The sequence below is a fragment of the Cetorhinus maximus genome, chromosome 14 (assembly GCF_964194155.1).
Source record: "Cetorhinus maximus chromosome 14, sCetMax3.hap1.1, whole genome shotgun sequence".
NCBI classification, from domain to species: Eukaryota; Metazoa; Chordata; class Chondrichthyes; order Lamniformes; family Cetorhinidae; genus Cetorhinus; species Cetorhinus maximus.
Window position 1 is genome coordinate 96653403 of NC_135892.1, and position 21520 is coordinate 96674922.

Below are 21520 nucleotides of genomic sequence, written 5' to 3' on the forward strand. Positions count from 1 at the left end.
TGCAGCCTATAAAATTTCTAACTCAGCACGTTCATGAAAGATGTGAATCAGCTGCAGAGTTTGACCTCTCATAGGGGTCACCGGTAATCCCCATGCAGTTGTCAAGCATCTTATTTTCACCATCCCCCCCACAAGCTCATGAAGCACTCATACTTTTGCTAATGCCCAATAGAGATATTTGAATGAGATAATGGTGTTAATAATTGTGAAAGGAATGTCAGCTGGAATATAGGGAGAACTCATTGCTCTTCTTCAAATAGAGCTACAGGACTACATTACAGCAATGAATCAGCACAAACAAGATGAGTCGAGAAATGTCTTCCCGCAGTGCTGTAAATCTCTAAAGTTCTGCAAGTCATATGCATTATAAATTTACCTCTCATGATGCTGCAACCATTGGAGGCAATCATCCTGGAGGATAATTTGGGTAAACACAAGGAGCACTGTGGTCTGCAGTTTGCAACTGAGAGAGGATTCTTGCTTTTGCAACACAACACAGAGAAGTCCCTCTATGGTTCATCCTGAACCTCAAACTGAAGAGAGAATTTTTAACAGATTTTTAAAAGCAGAGAAAGGGACGGCAAAGCAAGACAGATTTGGAAGAAAGATCCAGGGGCAGGGATATAATAGCTAAAAGGTTGAATTTGTGAGTCTAATAAAGGAAACATGGGACAAGTTTATAGCCTGCACTTAATGCAACATAAGCTGCTCTGACCTGCTGACATGTTCTTTCATCTCATATGTCAAGAAAAATTTTTGCTGAATCAACCAATGGACGAAAGAGATTCCTTTTGCTCAAAAAAAAGACAGAAAGAAACTAAAGCAGAACACTGAATGTAGCGGAGACGTCTGACACTTGGGGTGAACCACAGAGGTATCTCTCTGGAGAAGATCACTCAAATAGGGTCTGCCAAGGCCATCGAGGAAAGAAAAATGAGGATGAGAGTCTTGAAGCCAATTTTCTGGGGTGCAAGTATTCAGGAGAGCTAGGCAAGGACAGAATTGGGGGTTGCGAGGGGTGGGTTGGGGGATGCTGGATGAGTGGTGCCTTGTGTGAGAAAAGGTCCAGACCTAAGAGTTCTGGATTTGTGGAAGTTTGTTCCATTCAACGGAATGTAACACAACAAGGAGAGCATGAAATAAAAGGATCCTCAAGCTGATGAAGCCTTAGGGGAGTGGGTGGCGTAGTGGCATTGTCACTGGACTGGTAATCCACTGATTACCCAGGGTAATGCTTTGGTGACTCAGGTTCGGATTCCACCATGGCAAATGAAGGAATTTGAATTCAATAAAAATCTGGAATTAAAAGTCTAATGATGACCATAAAAACCTATCTGGTTCACTAATTTAGGAAAGCCTAAACCTCGCCTGGTCAGGCCTACATGTGACTCTAGACCCACAGCAATGTGGTTGACTCTTAAATGCCCTCTGAAATGGCCCAGCAAGCCACTCAGTTGTATCAAACCGACCAAGGCACTGGAAAAGACAAAGGCAAACCCAGCCCTGTCGGCCCTGCAAAGTCCTCCTTACTTACATCTGGGGGCTTGTGCCAAAATTGAGATGGTTGTCCCACAAACTGCCCCAACCTTGACAGACTAGTCAAGCAACAGCTTCACACAGCCACGGAATCATACCTTACAGATCATGTCCAAACACCACCATCCTACTGGTAGGACAGACACAGCAGAGGTGGTGGCACAGTGGTATAGAGTTGGGAGGGAGTTGCCCTGGAAATCCTCAACATCAACTCTGGACCCCTTGAAGGCTCATGGCACTAGATCAAACAAGAAACCTCCTGCTGATTACCAGGTACCGCGCTCTCCCCTGCCCCCGTGCTGCCTCCCCACCCCCCCCAACCCCCCCTGTCAGCTGATGAATCAGTGCTCCTCCATGTTGAATACAACTTGGGAGGGCACAGAATATACCCTTGGTGGGGGACTTCAATGTCCATCACCAAGAGTGGATTGGTAACACCACCACAGGCCGAGCTGGCTAAGTCCTAAAGGACATAGCTGCTAGACTGGGTCTGCAGCAGATGACGAAGGAATCAACAAGAGGAATAAACATTTTTGACCTCATCCTCACCAACCTGCCTATCAGAGATGCAGTATTGGTAGGAGTTACCACCGCACAGTTCTTGTAGAGACGAAGTCCCGTCTTCACATTGAGGATAACCTCCAACGTACTGTGTGGCACTACCACTGTGCTAAATGGGGTACATAGATTTCAAACAGATCTAGCAACTCAAAACTGTACACTGGGTACTCAATCACAATCTATAACCTCATGGCCCAGCATATCCCCCAGTCTGCCATTACCATCAAGCCAGTGAATCAACCCTGATTCAATGGAGAGTGCAGGAGGGCATGCCAGGAAGAGCACCAGGCATACCTACAAATGAGGTGTCAACCTGAAGGACTAATTGCGCGCCAAACAGCATAAGCAGCAAGTGATAGGGCAAGTGATTCCTCAACCAATGGACAGACCAAAGCTCTGCACTCCTGCCACATCCAGTTGTGAATGGTGGTGGACAATTAAACAACTCACTGAAGGAGGGGGCTTCATAAACATTCCCATCCTTAATGATGGAGGAGCCCAGCATATCAGTGCATGTGCAATAATCTTCAACCAGAAGTGCCAAGTGGATGATCAATCTTGGTCTCTTCCAGAAGTCCCCAGCATCATAGTTGCCAGTCTTCAGCCAACTTGAGTCACTCCACGCAATATCAAGAAACGCCTGAAAGCAACGGATACTGCAAAGGCTATTGGCCCTGGCAATATTCCAGCAACAGTGCTGAAAACTTGTGCTCCAGAACTTGCTGCACCACTAGCCAAGCTGTTCCAGCACAGATACAACACTGGCACCTATCTGGCTCTATGGAAAATTACCCAGGTATGTCCTGTACACAAAAAGCAGGACAAATCCAACCCGGCTATTTACCGCCCCATCAGTCTACTCTTCAACATCAGTAAAGTGATGGAAGGGGTCATCAAAAGTGCTATCATGCAGCACTTGCTTAGCAGTAACCTGTTCACTGATGCTCAGTTTGGGTTCCGCCAGGATCAGCCAGCTTCTGACCTCATTACAGCCTTGGTTCAAACATGGACAAAAGAGCTGAACTCCCGAAGTGAGGTGAGAATGACTGCCCTTGACATCAAGGCACCATATGACCGAGTGTGTGGTATCAAGGAGTCCTAGCAAAACTGGAGTCAATGGGAATCAGGCGAAAAACTCCACTAGTTGTAATCGTACCAAGCACAAAGGAAGACGGTTGTGGTTGTTGGAGCTCAATCAGCTCAGTTCTAGGATGTCACTGCAGAAGTTCCTCAGGGTAGTGTCCTCGGCCCAACCATCTTCAGCTGCTTCATCAATTACCTTCTTTCCATCATAAGGTCAGAAGTGGGGATGTTCACTGATGATTGCACAATGTTCAGCACCATTCGCGACTCTTCAGACACTGAAACAGTCCATGTCCAAATGCAGCAAGACCTGGACAATGTCCAGGCTTGGGCTGACAAGTGGCAAGTAACATTCGCCCCACACAAGCATCAGACAATGATCATCTCCAACAAGAGAGCACCTAACCATCACTCCTAGATACTCAATGGCATTATCATCACTGAATCCCCCAATATCAACATCCTGGGGGTTATCATTGACCAGAAATTTAACTGGACTAGTCATATAAATACTGTGGCTACAAAAGCAGATCAGAGGTTAGGAATCCTACGGCAAGCAACTCACCTCCTGACTCCCCAAAGCCTGTCCACCATCTACAAGGCACAAGTGAGGAGTGTGATGTAATACTCCCCACTTGCCTGGATGAGTGCAGCTCCAACAACACTCAAGAAGCTTGACACCATCCAGGACAAAGCAACCCACTTGATTGGCACCCCATCCATAAAAATTCACCACCGACAAACAGTGGCAACTGTGTATACCATCTACAAGATGCATTGCAGGAACTCACCAAGGTTCCTTAGGCAGCACCTTCCAAACCCACGACCGCTACCATCTAGAAGGACAAGGGCAGCAGACTGACAGGAACGCAACCACCTGGAATTTCCCCTCCAAGCCATTCATCATCTGGGCTTGGAAATGTATCGCCATTCCTTCACTGTCACTGGATCAAAATCCTGGAACTCCCTCCCTAACAGCACTGTGGGTGTCCCTACACCTCAGGACTGCAGCGATTCAAGGAGGCAGCTCACCACCACCTTCTCAGAGGCAATTAGAGATATGCAATGAATGAAGGCCTAGCCAGCGATGCCCACATGTCATAAAAAAGAATAAGAAAATAGATGAAGGTTCCGCCAACAATAAGGAGGTAGAGCCATGAGCGGACAATGTTTCAGAGGTGCATGACTGCACTCGTGGCAACAAGCGCGGGGCAGAAATTTCAGCTGAGTCAGATGAGTCTCTAAGGTTGTCCATCGCTACACTCAGCTGAACAAGCTGTCACAAGAATTGATGGAATTGGTGCTAGACTCGCATAGGCAGTGGTGAGAGTGAAATGGGACAGTTTCCATTTTGCCTACATTACTTCAGTCTCAGAGGCACCTACTGCTAATACCTCATTTTGTTCAACATAATAGGAAAATGTCACAACATAGAAACGTAATCCCTTATAGTAGCACATAAATTTTTACAGCCCTTCTACTAATAGTTGACAGAGTGCAATAGGGGATGACTTATAATACACTTTTTAATCAAATAGAGTGTATTTTTAATGGAGATTAGTCATATGAAGTTGTAAGATACATCATTCTAATATTTCAAGTCCTTTAAACTATGATCTTGAAGGTACGTTCTGTGCCTTAATGATTTCTTTGTGACAGATAAATGACTTGCTTCATTGAAACACTGCACATTTTTCATGCACATGAAAATTCTTATTTTAACACAACAGTTTGTATTAATATCTATAATTAATCAAAGCACTTCTTGCATATTAATTTCCATATCTACATTTAAATCTGAGCTTCTGTTCTAATTTCACTCTCAAGGACTGCGTATATCACTGATTTTCATCTTTTAAAAAATTGTACCTTAAAAAGCAGATGTGATAGAATTCAAAAAATACATTTATGATTCATGTGAACATAATTACTTCTAGGAACAGGTCATTAGGTCCAACTAACAGATCTTTCTTTATGAATGCCAGACTCACTTTCCCATCTTCTTACCATATTCTTCAATCACACGCTCTTTAGAAAGGCACCTGATTTTTTTTTTAATTCATTCATGGGATGTTGGCTTTGCTGGTTGGGCCAGCATTTATTGCCCATCCCTAGTTCCCCTTGAGAAGCTGGTGATGAGCTGCCTTCTTGAACCACTGCAGTCCATGTGGTGTAGGTACACCCACGTGCTGTTAGGAAGGGAGCTCCAGGAATTGACCCAGCGACAGTGAAGGAACGGCGATATATTTCCAAGTCAGGATGGTGAGTGCCTTTGAGGGGAACTTTCAGGCGGTGATGTTCCCACCCATCTGCTGCCCTTGTCCTTCTAGATGGTAGTGGTCGTGGGTTCGGAAGGTGCTGCCTAAGCAGCCTTGGTGAATTCCTGCAGTGCATCTTGTAGATAGTGCACACTGCTGCTACTGTGGGTCGGTGGAGGGAATGAATGTTTGTGGATGTGGTGCCAATCATGCGGGCTGCTTTGTCCTGGACGGTATAAAGCTTCTTGAGTGTTGTGGGAGCTGCACTCATCCAGGCAAGTGGGGAGTGTTCCATCACACTCCTGACTTGTGCCTTGTAGATGGTGGACAGGCTTTGGGGAGTCAGGAGGTGAGTTACTCGTCGCAGGATTCCTAGCTTCTGCCCTGCTCTTGGAGCCACAGTATTTATATGACTAGTTCAGTTCAGTTTCTGGTCAATGGTAACCCCAGGATGTTGATAATGAGAGATTCAGTGATGGTAATGCCATTGAACGTCAAGGGGTGATGGTTAGCTTTTCTCTTGTTGGAGATGGTCATTGCTTGACACTTGTTTGGCACGAGTGTTGTTTGCCACTTATCAGCCCAAACCCTGGATATTGTCTTGCTGCATTTGAACATGAATTGCTTCAGTATCTGAGTAGTCGCGAATGGTGCTGAACATTGTGCAATCATCAGCGAACATCCCCACTTCTGACATTATAATGGAAGGAAGGCCATTGATGAAGCAGCTGAAGATGGTTGGGTCAAGGACACTACCCTGAGGAGCTTCTGCAGTGATGTCCTGGAGCTGAGATGACTCCAATAACCACCATCTTCCTTTATGCTAGGTATGACTCCAACTAGCAGAGAGTTTTGCTTGGACGCCTTGATACTACATTCGGTCAAATGCTGCCTTGATGTCAAGGGCAGTCACTCTCAACTCACCTCAGGAGTTCAGCTCTTTTGTCCCTGTTTGAACCAAGGCTTTAGTGAGGTCAGGAGCTGGATGGCCCTGGCGGAGCCCAAACTGCACACCAGTGAGCAGGTTATTGCTGAGCAAATGCCGCTTGAAAGCTTTACTGACGATCGAGAGTAGACTGATGGGGTGGTAGCTGGCTGGGTTGGATTTTTCCTGCTTTTTTGTGTACAGGACATACCTGGGCATTTTCCATAGAGCCGGGTAGATGCCAGTGTTGTAGCTGTACTGGAACAGTTTGGCTAGGGGCGTGGCAAGTTCTGGAGCACAGCAAGTTCTGGAGCACAAGTCTTCAGTACTATTGCTGCAATACTGTCAGGGCCCATAGCCTTTGCACTATCCAGTGCCTTCAGCCATTTCTTGATTTCACGTGGAGTGAACTGAATTGGCTGAAGACTGGCACCTTTGATGATGGGGTCCTCTGGAGGAGGCCGAGATGGATCGGCACTTCTGGCTGATGGTTGCAGCAAGTGCTTCCGCTTTATCTTTTGCACTGCTGTGCTGGGCTCCCCCATCATTGAGGATGGGGATATTTGTGAAGCCTCCTCTTCCAGTGAGTTGTTTAATTGTCCACCACCATTCACAACTGGATGTGGCAGGACTGAAGAGCTTAGCTCTAATCCATTGGTTGTGGGAGCGCTTAGCTCTGTCTATCACTTACTGTTTATGCTGTTGGCACGCAAGTAGTCCTGTGTTATAGCTTCACCAGGTTGACACCTCATTTTTAGGTAATCCTGGTGCTGCTCCTGGCATGCCCTCCTGCACTTTTCATTGAACCAGGGTTGATTCCTTGACTTGATGATAATGGTAGAGTGGGGGATATGCTGGGCCATGAGGTTACAGATTGTGTTCGACTATAATTCTACTGCTGATGATTGCCCACAGCACCTCATGGATGCCCAGTCTTGAGATGCTAGATCTGTTCGCAATCTATCCCATTTAGCACCGTGGTAGAGCCGCACAACACGATGGAGGGTATCCTCACTGTGAAGGTGGGATTTCATCTCCACAACGACTGTGTGCTGGTCACTCTTACCGATACTGTCATGGACAGATGCATCTGCAGTAGGCAGGTTGCTGAGGATGAAGTCAAGTATGTTTACTCCTCCTGTTGGTTCCCTCACAACCTGCCACAGACCCAGTCTAGCAGCTATGGCTTTAGGACTCAGCCAGTTCAGTCAGTAGCAGTGCTACCGAGCCACTCTTGGTGATGGACATCGAAGTCCCCCACCCAGAGTACATTCTGCACCCTTGACACCCTCAGTGCTTCCTCCAAGTGGTGTTCAACATGGAGGAGTACTGATTCATCAGCTAAGGGAGGGCGATACTTGGTAATCAGCAGGATGTTTCCTTGCCCATGTTTGACCTGATGCCATGAGACTTCATGTGGTCTGCAGTCGATATTGAGGGTTCCCAGGGCAACTCCCTCCCAACTGCATACCCCTGTGCCGCCACCTCTGCTGGGCCTGTCCTGCAGGTGGGACAGGACTTACCGATGGGTGGTGATGGTGATGTCTGGGACATTGCCTGTAAGATATGATTCCGTGAGGATGACTATGTCAGGCTATTGCTTAACTAGTCTGTGAGACAGCTCTCCCAATTTTGGCACTGGTCCCCAGATGTTAGTAAGGAGGACTTTGCAGGGTTGACAGGGTTGACTATACCATTGCCTCCCTACAAACCAATTTATATTGTCACTTGAATATCTTCCCTGGTAAACTGCCTACTATTCTATTACCTTTGTGTATATTATGTAACAGAACCAAAAAAATGTCCTTACATTTGTACAGTTCATGACCAGAACTGAGGACATTGGAGTCTGTTAATGTCAGGAATTATCTGATTGGAAGAATAGTTTTGATTTGTTAAACCAGTCTCTCTATAATGTTGGATTTCATAGTGGTCTCAGGTGGCTCTTCATTCATTTTCACCAATAAACATTCTAAGAGTGTTAACCTCTGATAGGGTGCCGACTTTAGGGTGAAAGATTTAACCAAGACCCCCATCTGTCCTCTCAACTGAATGAGGAAATATCCCATTGCACTGTCCGAAGATGGATGGCCATCTGGAAGGGGAGGAAGGGGCAGAAACTACAGCTCTTTGGGGTGTGTGCCACTCTCAAACCGATACTCAGCATTGGAGACTGCTGGAAGTGACAACATCATGAAGGAGTGCAGTCCAGGTCATGACACCAACGGGCAAGGGACTGCACAGGAGGGAACAGCAAAGTGTAAATGCTGCCATTATAGGAGACTTTATAGTTAGGGGGCAAGACAGGCATTTCTGTAACCGTTATCAGGAGTTCCACATGGTGTGTTGCCTTCCTAATGCCAGGAGAGGGTGCAAAATATTCTGCCGAGGGAAGGGAGTGAGCCAGAAATTGTGGTACATATCAGTACCGACAACATAGAGAGGATATGTATTGAGATCCTACTGTCAGACTTTCAGGAACAAGGGAGGAAATTAAAAAGAAGGACCTTTAAGGTAGTTATTTCTGGATTACTCTCAGTTCCATACAATAGCGAGAATAGAAACAGGAAGGTGGGGGGAACAATGAGTGGCTTGAAGCATGGTGCAGGAGGGAGGGTTTCAGGTTCTTGGGGCATTAGGACCAGTTCTGGGGCGGGAGACAACTATTCAAAAGGGACTGGTTGCAACCCAACAGGACTGGGTCCAATTTCATCACGAGAGGTCCATCAGTATGGTTGGGAAGGGGTTAAACTAAATTGCCGGGGATGGGAACCAGCATAGAGAAATAGAAAAGAGGAATAATGTGGATGAAGGAGTGGGAGTCTTGTATAGCACAAGAGAAGAGTGTAGCACCATAACAGACAGCAGCCATCTTCGAAGGACTGTGAGGAATACAAAGAAAGGTGTACGCACACACAAAGTGTAGTGAATGAGGTTGGTGAGCTACATGACCAAATAGCCGTGTGGGAAACTGATGTGTCGGCAATAATGGAAACAAGGCATTAAAATGGTGAGATAAAAACAGAAAATGCCGTAAAACTCAGCATATCAGGCAGTATCTGTGGGGGAGAAACAGAATTAATGGGCTGTATTTTCACCGAGTCAGGATGACTCAGGAACTCTTTAAAAATAATGGTCAGGACCCAATTCACTAATACTCAACCCTACCCGGAGTCTCCGATCTCTGCGAGTGCCTTTTGAGGGTGGGGGCTGGTTTGGGTCGCAAGCCTGCAGCCTGCACTCCCGACCTGGCCAGCAGGGATAGGTACGTCAAAGTCTTCCAAAATTTTCATGCAGTCGGGCCAGGTTTTCAATGTGTAGTGGTTCACGGGACATCAGAGGTGTTGTGACCCACAGTGTGCATGGGGGGAGCTTTTAAAAGCTAAGTTCAAAAGATCCTCCTGATGCACCTCAAGACAAGGTATACCACTCATCCCCTTTGCTGCTCACGCCCCCCATGTCAAGGTATGTTCCTCCAAACAATGCCATGGCCCCTCATGTCCCCCATGCCCCAAAGTATGCCCCCCAAACAACCCCGATAACTCCTCATGCACCCCCATGCTGAGGTATGCCATCCACCCATGCACAATACATAATGAGGTTTGGCTGTGAACCCAGAAATCCATTAGCCTGTTGAAACACCTGAGCCCCAGAGAAAACACTGCTTGATTGATAGCTCTGGCTCTCTGATCAATACTGTCAATTTTGAAATATTTATTTACTTGAGATAAAGAGGTTTCAAGTGCTTGCAATTTCAGCTATTGAAACTTTAAAGAGTCCAGGTGATTGATACTTTTATTGGGCTGTAATAAAAGGGAATTTCTTTAAGAAAGTAATCAATGAATGACTTTTAAAGTTTTAATCACACATACTACTATCACTATAGGGTTCTTTGCTTCTATATCGTGGGTGAATGGGCATGGAAGTGCCATATCTTGGCATGGGGAACATAAGGAGCCATGGAGTGGTTTGGGCAGCATACCTTGGAATGGTGAAATGAGGAGCCATATGGGTGGGTGCCATGGGGCAGCATGATGGGTCATGGAGAGTGTGTGGGGGTTGAGGGGATGTGAGGAGCAAGGGCTGGAGGACCCTTCTGATTTTACTTTAATTGGGACAAGTGCCCCATCACCAAGGCAGGCATTTTAAACAGCCCACCTCTGCACCCAGCAGCCCCTGTGGCTGCCTCCAAACTTCTTCCTAGGTCAGCTGGCCTGACTCCAGCCTGAACTCACCCCCCCAACTAGGTCCCCGGCGGCAGAAGTCCCATTTACCAAGAGCTGCTGTCCAATCAGGAGCCAGCAGCTCTACTGAACAGCAGTGCCACCAGGGATCCCAGGCCACAGGTAAGTGATGCTGAGACGGGCGGTCACAGGGCGCGTCATGAGATGGGGAGCAATGGGATGGGGGTAGCAGCAGAAACAGAGAGGTGGCTCTCTGTGGGACCCTCCCCTCCTTCCCTATGCCGGGTCCCTCGATCAGGCACTAAGTGTCTATGAGCGAGGACCCCCATCCTCAGGAGCACGCAAACAAGCCCACATGGGTTAGCTTGTTGTGCTCTCCTCATGGCAAACCCGCTAACCACTGCATTTCTACCAGCGGCAATGGGATGAAGCCCTTAGGTGGACATTAATTTCCCACTTAAGGGCCTGAATTGGTGGTTGGGCAGGAAGGCCTTCCATGGGTCTTCCCGCCTCAGACTCAATGGAGGTGGAGGTGGCAAAGCAATGTGGTCTCCACCTGATTAAGTGCCCCTTCACCACCAAACTGCCTTGGGTGAGGGCATTAAGTTCCACCCATACAGTCATAGTAATCATAGTCATTTACGGCACAAAAGCAGGCTATTCAGCTCATCAAGCCTATGCCGGATCTCCATGGAGCAATCCAGTCAGCCTCACTTCCCCGCTGGATCCTGCAATTATATTTCCTTCAAGGGCTCATCCAAATTATTTTTGAAATCATTGATTGTTTCCACTTCCGCCACTTTCATGAGCGGTGAATTCCAAGTCATTACTTATTCGTTGCATAAAAATGTTCCTCCTCACATTCCCCCTGCATCTCTTGTTTAAAACTTTAAATCCGTGCCCTCTGGTCCTTGTATTAGCTCGTGGGCACAGATTTTTCTTATCTGCCTTATCCAACCTCTCATAATCTTGTACACTTCTATCAAATCTTCCCTCGATCACCTCTGCTCCAAGGAGAACAACCTCTCTCTATCCCTTCTGCCAAAGTGCATTACCTCACACCTCTCTGTATTAAATTCCATTTACTATGTTTCTGCTCATTCTGGTAGCCTATGTTCTATTGCAGGCAATTTGTATCATCCTCACTGTTTACTACTCCTCCAAGATGGCATTATCATCAACTTTTGAAATTTTATTCCATATTCCAAGATCCAAGTCATTCATACAATGCAGAAGAAGCAATGGTCCTGGCACTGGCCCTAGGACAACAGGCCTACTGCCTACTGTCCTCCAGCCTGAAAAATAACCATTCAACACAACATGTTGCTTTCTGTCTTTAAGCCAATTTTTTATCCAATTAGACAGTGACCCTTCTATTTCATGAGCCTCAACTTTTTTTAACTAGCCCTTTATGTGGTACCTAGTCGAACGCTTTCTTAAAATTCATATAGACATCCCCCACAATCCCTTCATCAACCTTCCCTGTTACTTCATCAAAAAGCTCAACTACATTAGTCAAGCATGATCTGCCCTTTAAAACCTGTCCTATCTCTCTCTAATTAACTCAATCCTTTCCAAGTGCTGGATGACTTTTTTCCTCTGATTCTTGTACCTGAAACCTTACCCACAACTGATGTTAAACTAACTGGCCTGTAGTTGCTCGGACTGTCCTTGCATCCTTTCTTGAATAGGGGTGCAACATTAGCAACTCTCCAAACTGCTGGCACTTCTCCACATCTAAGGAAGATTGCCGAGGCCAGTGGCAGGTATAGGGAAGACACTATAATTGGTTGTGTTGGAGGGGTCAAGAACAGAACCCATTTTAGAGTTGAGGTAATAAAAAGGTACTCCTGGTCTTTTACAGGCCTCAAAACTTTGAGAGAGAGGGAGGAGCAAATCTACAGGGAAATCACAGAGATGTGCAAGTAGTACACAGTGGTGATATTGGGGGACTTTAAATACCCAAATATTGATTGAGATAGCATTAAAGTAAAGGGTATGGAGAGGGAGAAATTTCTGAAATGTGTGCAGGAGAATTTCCTTGGCCAGTATGTTCGCCATCAAAGCAGAAGACATTGCTGCATCTGGTCCTGGGGAAAGAGGTGGGCCAAGTGGACCAAGTAGCTTTGGGGGAACACTTACATAAGAGTGATCATGGTATCATATGGTTTAGATTAGTAATGGGGAAGAGCAGAGAACAATCTAAAGGAAAACTTCTAAATTGGAAGAGGGCTAACTTCAATGGGATAAGAGGGAATGTCACCAGGGTAAATTGGAACCAAAGACGATCAGGAGCAAAACAATGATCTATAAGGAGCAGATGCTTCTGGTACAGGCTAGGTATATTTCAACAAAGGTGAAAGATAGGGAACCAAAGTCAGGTTTCTTGGATGACAAGGAAGATGGAGAAGGATGAAAGAAAAGAAAGGGGATGTATGATGCATATCAGGTGAATTCTACAGCGAGAACCAGGCCAAATACAATAAATTGAGAGGGGCAGTGAAGAGGAAAATACAACTTGCAAAGAGAGGATATGAGAATAGAATGACAGTTAACATGAAAGGGAACCCAAAAATCTTCTCCAAACCTGTAAATAGTAAGTGAGTAGAAAGAGGAGGTTAAGGACCTATGAGACAAAAAAGGTGACATTTGCTTAGAGGCGCAGGGCAAGGATAGGATATTAATAAGTACTTTGTGTCAGTGTGTACTAACAAAGATGCTACTGAGAGATGTGAAGCTGAAGTTAGCAGAACACCCTATAATCTTTCAACCTTCCCTAGATACAACAGAGATGTAAGAAGATTCAAGAGGTGGCAACCCTTAGAAGAAAGGTCATTCCTAGTAACTCCAGGCCAGTCAGTTTAAAATCAGTAGTGGGTCAGGTTTTAGAAACAGTGGGCTGGATTTTATGCAGTGGGAACTATGGCAGCCAGGCCCACTTTATCATGGGACAGGCCTTGTGATTCTCCCAGTGGCGGGAAAACCTCCCCCAATTAAGCCAGAGGATGGAAGCAGCTTTCACAGGGTTCCCGGCTGCCGGTGGTGGAATGTCAATTAGGCTCATTAATGAGCCAATTGACACCCATTATTCATGAGCCACACGATTTAGTGGTGTCGGGGATTTAAAGGGAGTCGAACAGATCTCCCGCAATCTCGGAAGGGTGCCCAGCAAAACCTGTTGTGTTTGCCTGTGGCCTCCCAGGGGCGGTCCCTCATTGGGCATGGCCGCTGAAATACACCCCTCTGTTTTTTCCTCCGAAACCCCTCCCCACCCCCTCCACAATCCCCACCCATGAAGCCTACCCTGCCCTCACTCACTTGTGGCCTGGGGTCCCTTCACAATCCTGGCCCTCAGGAGGGTGCAATGCCACAGTGGCAGCAATGACGAGCCGACAGCCTCTGATTGGCTGGCAGCTCTCCAGGGACTTCAATCATGGGGAGGGTCTGACAATGGCCAATCATGTGCCTGAAGGACACTTGATTTAGTTGGGCCTCCCCCATGGAACTGGCAGGGGTTCCTTGACGATTCAATGGCCGGTGGGCGAGACCCCCATTGGCCTCATGAGATTCCAGCCAAAAATCAGAGAAAGAATTAACAAGCATTTTAACAGGTTTGAGATAATTAAGGAAATTATTCAGGGACACAGGGACCAGGGAGTTCTTCTATGTAGATCTTTAAAGGTCGCAGGGCATATTGAGAGCATGGTTAGCAAAGCATATGGGATCTTGGGCTTCGTAAATAGAGGTACTGAGTACAAAAGCACGAAAGTTATGAAACCTTTGTAGAACTCTGGTTGGGCCGCAACTAGGGTATTGTGCCCAGATCTTTAGAAATGATGCGAGGGTCCTTGAGAGGGCGTAAAGGACATTGCCAGAATGGTTCCAGGGATGGGGGATTTCAGTTATAAGGTTAGGGTGGAGCAGCTGGGGTTGTTCTCTTTGGAGCAAAGGAAATTGAGGGGAGGTTTGATCGAAGTGTACTAGGTTTAGATAAAGTAGACAAAGAAAAGCTGTTCCCATCAGCTGATGGTACATGGATTACAGGATACAGGTTTTAAGGTTTTGGGCAAGAGATGCAGAGGGAATGTGAGGAAGAGCTTTTTATGCAGCGAGTGGTAATGACCTGGAACTTGCTGCATGCAAAGGTGGTGAAAGTGGAGACAATTGATGATTTCAGAAGCAAATTGGATGGGCACTGAGGGAAATAAACTTGCAGGCTACGGGAATAGAGCAGGTGACTGGGACTGACCAGATTGCTCTACAGAGAGCTGGCATGGACTCTGTGGGAAGAATGGCCATCTTCTGTGCCATAATGACTCTATGACTCTAAGACCAAGGGAGTTCTCCTGATTACAGATTATCTGGTTATTTATCTCATTATTGTTGGTGGGGCCTTGGTATATGTAAATTGATTGCTGCATTTCCCTATATTGCAACACATCAACGAGTGCTTCATTAGCTGTAAGGCATTTTGGGCTCAGGATGGGAATGGTACTATATAAATGCAAGTAATTAAGTCAAACTGTCTTTCTTCCTTTTGAGTCATGGAAATCATGATAAAAAAAAATGGCAAGCCAAACATTCCAGGATGTCTTTTATTTTTCCTACTTTCACAGGTTATAATTATCTTATTTTCTCATGTCGTAAGGTGGGAAATATTTAGCTTAATGACGAACAGTTCTCAACCTTTAGGTTGTGACCTTGAGGGAGGAGATCACAAGTACGTGTGAGGGGAATTCTTGACATTCACTCTCTGATGGCTCCATGCTTCTGGCCCCAGCTCCTACTTCACCTTAGCTCTATAAAGGTGTGGTGCACTTATCCATTAAGCCGGTAACAGAGTTGGAACTTTTACCACGAAAGAAAATAATTTTCTGTATTTGTAAACAAAACCAGCTCACTTACATAACCGCCGCCAATTCTATCAGTGAAATGTTATTGCTTTGAATCTGCTGCTCACACACAGACTGGCATCTAATGACTCTGGAAATTTGCTGCTTTGCCAGCACCAATTATGGAGAACTAACTGCCACATAATTCACTGCACTAAGCTCTTCTCAGCAAGGGAAGAGGTTTTTTTTTAGTACTCCTTCAGCAGTCATGAAATCCTACAGGAAACCAACATCCTCCAGAAGAGGAATTAATGGCTGAGAAACAAGGTATTGTAAACACGGTATTCAAACTAAAACGCACAAAATATTTGGTGCTAAAATTCCAAGGAATATGAAGGCGGTGGTCCCCTGGGAACGGTCACTGTTTTGGAAGTTTAAGTCAATCTGGCTGCTGTGGACATTTCCCATCCACCCACCTGCTGAGGCAGTTCGGCAACATAAAATGCAGTGTTGAAGATAAATCTATTACACTGCAACTGCTCCAGCTCTGCAGCCTGAAAGATAGATAAATGTGCCGCAGCCTCATATTCAGCTGGCAATGAGCTCATTAAAAATGCAAAAGCTATTGAAACTTTCATAGTTTCCATTCTCTCTGATCAGCAGCAAGTCCCTTGAGGCAATTACTTAGGATGTGGCATCCATTGCAAGAGCAGACAGGACACAGCTTACCTGCTGAATGCCATACGTCCAGCCTTGCCTGATGCGGTCTCTGGCCCAGACATTGTGGGCGTTCTCTGCCAGTTTATCCACCATGGCCTCCTGGGTTGAAGTTAATTTGATGTGGCTTAGGTCCATAGGAGCTGGCTTGTAGCCACTCGGTAGCTGGTAACTGCGTCAGAAAACACAGTGCTTCTCATTAGTCATTTTTAGTTGTGTTAAGGTGAAATTCAGAGTGTCAACAGCATAAATCAATTGCAATATTGTAATGTGTGCATGGAATCTTGGCAGTAGCTATGGTCTGTAGACTACCCTACAATAATGCCTGTGCACAATGTTAAGCTTACAACTCAAAGAACTCCTCTCATAATATTCCATTTGCTAATATCAACAAAGCAGTCAGCATGAAAAAAAGTGGGATCCGTTTCATGACACACCCATCCTCACCCCAGGTATGACTCATGCTATTTGTGGCTCCCTAATTAACAAAGAAACCAATTACAGCAGTAGGACTGAGATCAGGAACTCAGCAGGTTTCAGGTTGAACTTGCAGCCCTGTTGGGATGAAGCAACCAATTAATTTTTAACAAATTATGCTATGCACTTTAAACTGTCACACCCTCAGTTTTAATTCAATTTTTGGATAAAAATTATACAAAATAAAATCTCAAATATGTGTCACACTTCACTGTTAATGCAGCTTTTTCTCTCCGATGCTGATCGACCTGCTGTGCCTTTGCCATGTCCTCTGTTTTTATTTCAGATTTATAGCACTTATAGTTACAAATGTATAAAATTGAGAAGGAGGCTGTCCCATGCTCATAACTGAAGCACCATGACTAAATTATTCATCTATTATTCGCCACATAAGGCAGCCTGTGTGTGATATAATATAGCCATGTTAATATTGCCATGTAATCTGTATGAGTGTGACCTAACTATGCATTCATAGAATGGGGGGATGGTAGCATATTGGTTACTAGACTAGTAATCCAGAGGTCTAGCCTAAAGCTCTGGAGATGTGAGCTCAAATCCTATCACAGCAGCTGGGGGAAGTTAAATTCAATTAATTAAAAAATATTTGGGTGAAGTGTTAGTCTCATTAATAATGATCATAAAACTTCCAGATTTTTGTAAAAAAAGCACCTGATTCATTAATGTCCTGCAGGGGAGGAAACCTGCCATTCCGGCCTACATGTGACTCCAGAGTCACAGCAATGCAATCGCCTCTGGAATGGCCCAGCAAGCCATTCAGTTGTATCAAACTGCTCCATAAACTGTGGGCTGAATTTAATGCTCCCACCATTGGCAGGTTTGAAGATGGGGGACACTTTGAATCCAGCATGCAGCCTGCCCGCCAACTACGTGCTCCCACAATAATTTAACCAGTGGCGGAGGTGGTGTGGGCAGCCCATCCGCCAGTGGGCAATTAATGCCTACTTAAGGGCCTAATTCTGCCACTGCTGGGATTAAGCCAGCAGCGGCAGAGGCCCATGCCAAGCAGCCAGCCTGAGAGGTATCCCTGCGTGGGCTGTTGATTGATGGGAGGGTGCTTCCTTAACTGGGCTCATGGGCCCATCAGAGGGCACCCCCCTACCCCGATGTTCCCCTGCCCCCATGGCCTCTCAAACTCCACCCACCCCCCCCCATGCCGACCCCCTCCCTGACCCTCAAATACTTGCGAAGTCCTGGTCCATTGCTGAACTCAACCAGCCCACACTTGCAAAACCCAAAACAAAACGTTTCCTGTCAGATGTTATTCCATGTTTGCTGAACAATTCTGAGTGTGGTAATAGCTACACTAACAACCAATTTAAGATAATCAATCGAGCTTGAAACATGACTCATTCATGCTTGTTAGAAGCAATATACTTTCATATGCAGAGACCCGTTCCTGTAAACAAAAGGAATACGTTCAAGCCTTGCACATTTTGTGAATTACTCAGGAGCTTGGGGAGCTATAGTTCCCCACTGCTTTCACCATGGTAATGCCTCGATCAATCAGAGCCAACTTGCCAACCAACCTGCAGCCTTTTCTCCTATAATCTAAATTGTTGTGATCATTTGAAATTTGGAATTCTTGCATCTGTCCTGTTAAGTGCAAGACAAAAAGCTTCGCAACATGTCTCTCCTTTCAGCAATATTCAAGCTCTGTACTACCAAGTGATCGTTTGAATAGCTCAATTCTCCTCGTCCACAGCTGCTTTATAGCTCCTGGCACACTTCCTCTCTCTCTTTGCCCTCTTCAAGCTGACTGCTTGCTTTTACTATGACAGCTATTGTAGATTTCCCCCTCTAGCTCCAAACCTTCCAGCCTCTTTTACCCTCACAGACTCTGTTTCCAAACATTCTGCATGATGAGCAATAAAGTTAGTATTTTCTCTACTTAAGGTGCAGGCTGAATAACATTTATCTCTTTTGCTCCCTCGAGTTAATGAGCTGCAAACTACACAAGACCAAAGCTGCCTCTGTCTGCATCTGTGAGCAAAAACACACACACAGAAGTTAAAACAAAGGAGCCTCCCTGACCCCCACAGCCCAACTCCATGGCTATGTGGCAAACTTAGAATGCTCCACATACAAATGTATATGAATTAAGGCCACAGATCTTGTGGCCTTAAATACACATAACTCTACTTGAGCAGCAGAAAAATGCCTTGAGCATTACATGCATCTGAAAAAGTCCATGTCCAAATGTAGCAAGACCTGGACAATATCCAGACTTGGGCTGACAAATGGCAAGTAACCTTTGTGCCATACAAGTACCAGGCAATGACCATCTCCAAAAAGAGAGAATCTAACCACCCCCTTGATATTCAATGACATTATTATCGCTGAATCCTCCACAATCAACACCCTGAGTGTTAGCACTGACCAGAAACTGAACTGGACTAGCCATATCAATACTGTGGCTACAAGAACAGGTCAGAGGCTAGGAATAAGTTGGTGAGTAATTCACCTCCTAACTCCCCAAAGCCTGTCTATCATCTACAAGGCACAAGTCAAGAGTGTGATGGAATACTCTGTCCTTGCCTGGGTGAGTGCAACTCCAACAGCACTCAAGAAGCTTGACACCATCCAGGACAAAGCAGCCCACTTGATTAGCACCACGTCCACAAACATTCACTCCCTCCACCACCAACACACAGTGGCAGCAGTGTGTACCATCTACAAGATGCAGGAACACACCAAGGCTCCTTAGACAGCCCCTTCCAAACCCACGACCACTACCATCTAGAATAACAAGGGCAGTAGACACATGGGAACACCACCACCACCTGGAAATTCCTCTCCAAACCACTCACCATCCTGACTTGGAAATATATCGCTATTCCTTCACCATAGCTGGGTCAAAAGCCTGAAACTCCCTCCTTAACAGCACTGTGGGTGTACCTACACCACATGGACTGCAGAGGTTCAAGAAGGCAGCTCACCACCACCTTCTCAAGGGTAATTAGAGATGAGCAATAAATGCTGGCCTAGCCAGCGACGGCAATATCCCATGAATGAATTTTTGAAACGTTAGGTGGTTGAATGCTTCTACTTTTTTATCACATTGTGTCATCTGAGTTCCTGCGGACAATATAAAACTGGTGTTTTCCAGAATCTCTCACACATGAAGGCAATTAGTTCTGATCTTATTTAGTGTTTGTTGTGACCCAATGAGATGGGAAACTGTTACAATGCCCAGACTTCCAGCGATGGTGCTGCTGAACAAGCCATGACTGTTTCTCCTCCAAATCATCTCATTGTACAGAAATAAATAGGTAGCTAGGATGTTTCTGTAAATGAACAAACATTGTTTACCAAAAAAACAACTAATTTCAACAATTAAAGAGAAAGTAACATATCGCAGTATTCTTATAACATGTCTGGTGTCATTGGGCATGTCACCAGGCTGGGAGAATCTGACAAGTATCTGCCTGCAGTCATTTTAATAACAATGATACAATGGCCCAAAGCTTCTGTTCCCCGGGGGCAGCAGTGAGGGGTTGTACCACAGATGTAGCTCAGAAGACGCACTGGGATTAAAATCACTTCTAATTCCTGGGTAATTGTACTACTGACCCCACAACTTCACCCTGTACCCATCCACCGCACACCCAACCACCCCCCGATTACCCCTCCACCTCCCCAACTACTCTCCTGATACCCCTAACTTCACATCAACCCCCTCCACTACCCTTCCAGCCCCCCCGACTAACCTCCCAACCCCCTGACTACTCTCCCAATGCCCCCAATACCCCCCCATACCCTACCCTCTCGACCCCAACTCCCTCGACTTACCCTCTTGACCCAGCAACTACGCTCCCGAAACCCCCAGCCACCTCCACCCTGACTACCCTCCTGACCCGCCCGTCTACACCCCACCTTCCCAACTGCCTCACAACCCTGACCATCCAACCCCAACCCCCTCTCTCTGACCACCCAACCCTGACCCCACCTCTGATCACCTCTTCCTAACCACCCAATTCCGCCCCCCCCACTGCCCTGACCACCTGACCACCACCCTCTTCACCCCGTTCCAATCACCCTAACCCTTCACCCACTTACCTTGCACACTTATCTTCTCCCTGGCTTCTCAAAGTGCCTGGGACCTTTAAACTTACCTGATTTAAGACAACAGGTGACTTAAAAAAAGAGGGGGGAGGGCCTTCACTTTCCCCCGAAGTTGCTGCCCTGTACTGGAAGGAGTCCGGAGCTGCTGCACTGCACATTTCTAACCAGGCCCTGGTCGGACATCCTGACGAGAAATGTGCAGCTCGCAAACTGGGTAAGTATAAAGGATCGCAGTGGAAATCCGACGTCATTGCTGCTCCACAGAAGTTCTGGGCCTGGATTACAGCAATGTGTTCCAGGCAGTCACACCAACTGGGAATTTAAAATATGCTTACAACTCCACAGGACATAATAATTACAAACGTTCTAATATTCAGCACTAAAAGATGGTTCGTTGAGATTCACATCCAGCACATGTCAGTTTTATCAACCAAAAAAAAAAATGTTGAATTGATAAGGACAACTGGTAAAACAAAGTACATTAACTGAAGTATAGGGCTTACATTAGACTTGGCTATGAAATGCTGGCTTGTATTTTTACAGAAGTCATCCCAGCTCCAAACTCAGGTAATCACATTTTTAAGATGTTGCCTTGTTGGTTGTGAGCCAACAGGCAATCCCTTTCAGAGCACTGGCAGCCTCAGAACAAGCCAACCTTGAAATGAGAAGCAAAATACTGCAGATGCTGGAAATCTGAAATAAAAACAGAAAACGATGGGAATACTCAGCAGGTCTAGCAGCATCTGTGGTGAGGGGAACAGAGTTATCATTTCAGGTTGCTGAGCTTTCAGTTCCGACGAAATTATTGGCCTTCGCTAGTGAGAGATTCAGGAAAACATGAGCGTGAAAAATATCATACGCTTG

The 21520-nt window shown here is 45.9% G+C and overlaps 1 protein-coding gene across 1 annotated transcript in view; it reads right to left on the reverse strand.

The window, feature by feature from the left end:
- Window positions 1–21520, reverse strand: part of ryr2a (ryanodine receptor 2a (cardiac)) — a 794383-nt gene that overhangs the window by 323405 nt on the left and 449458 nt on the right. The window contains exon 25 of the mRNA XM_078557297.1: window positions 16109–16268. Coding sequence (XP_078413423.1) covers window positions 16109–16268 — 160 coding nt within the window. The remainder of the gene's footprint in view (window positions 1–16108; window positions 16269–21520) is intronic.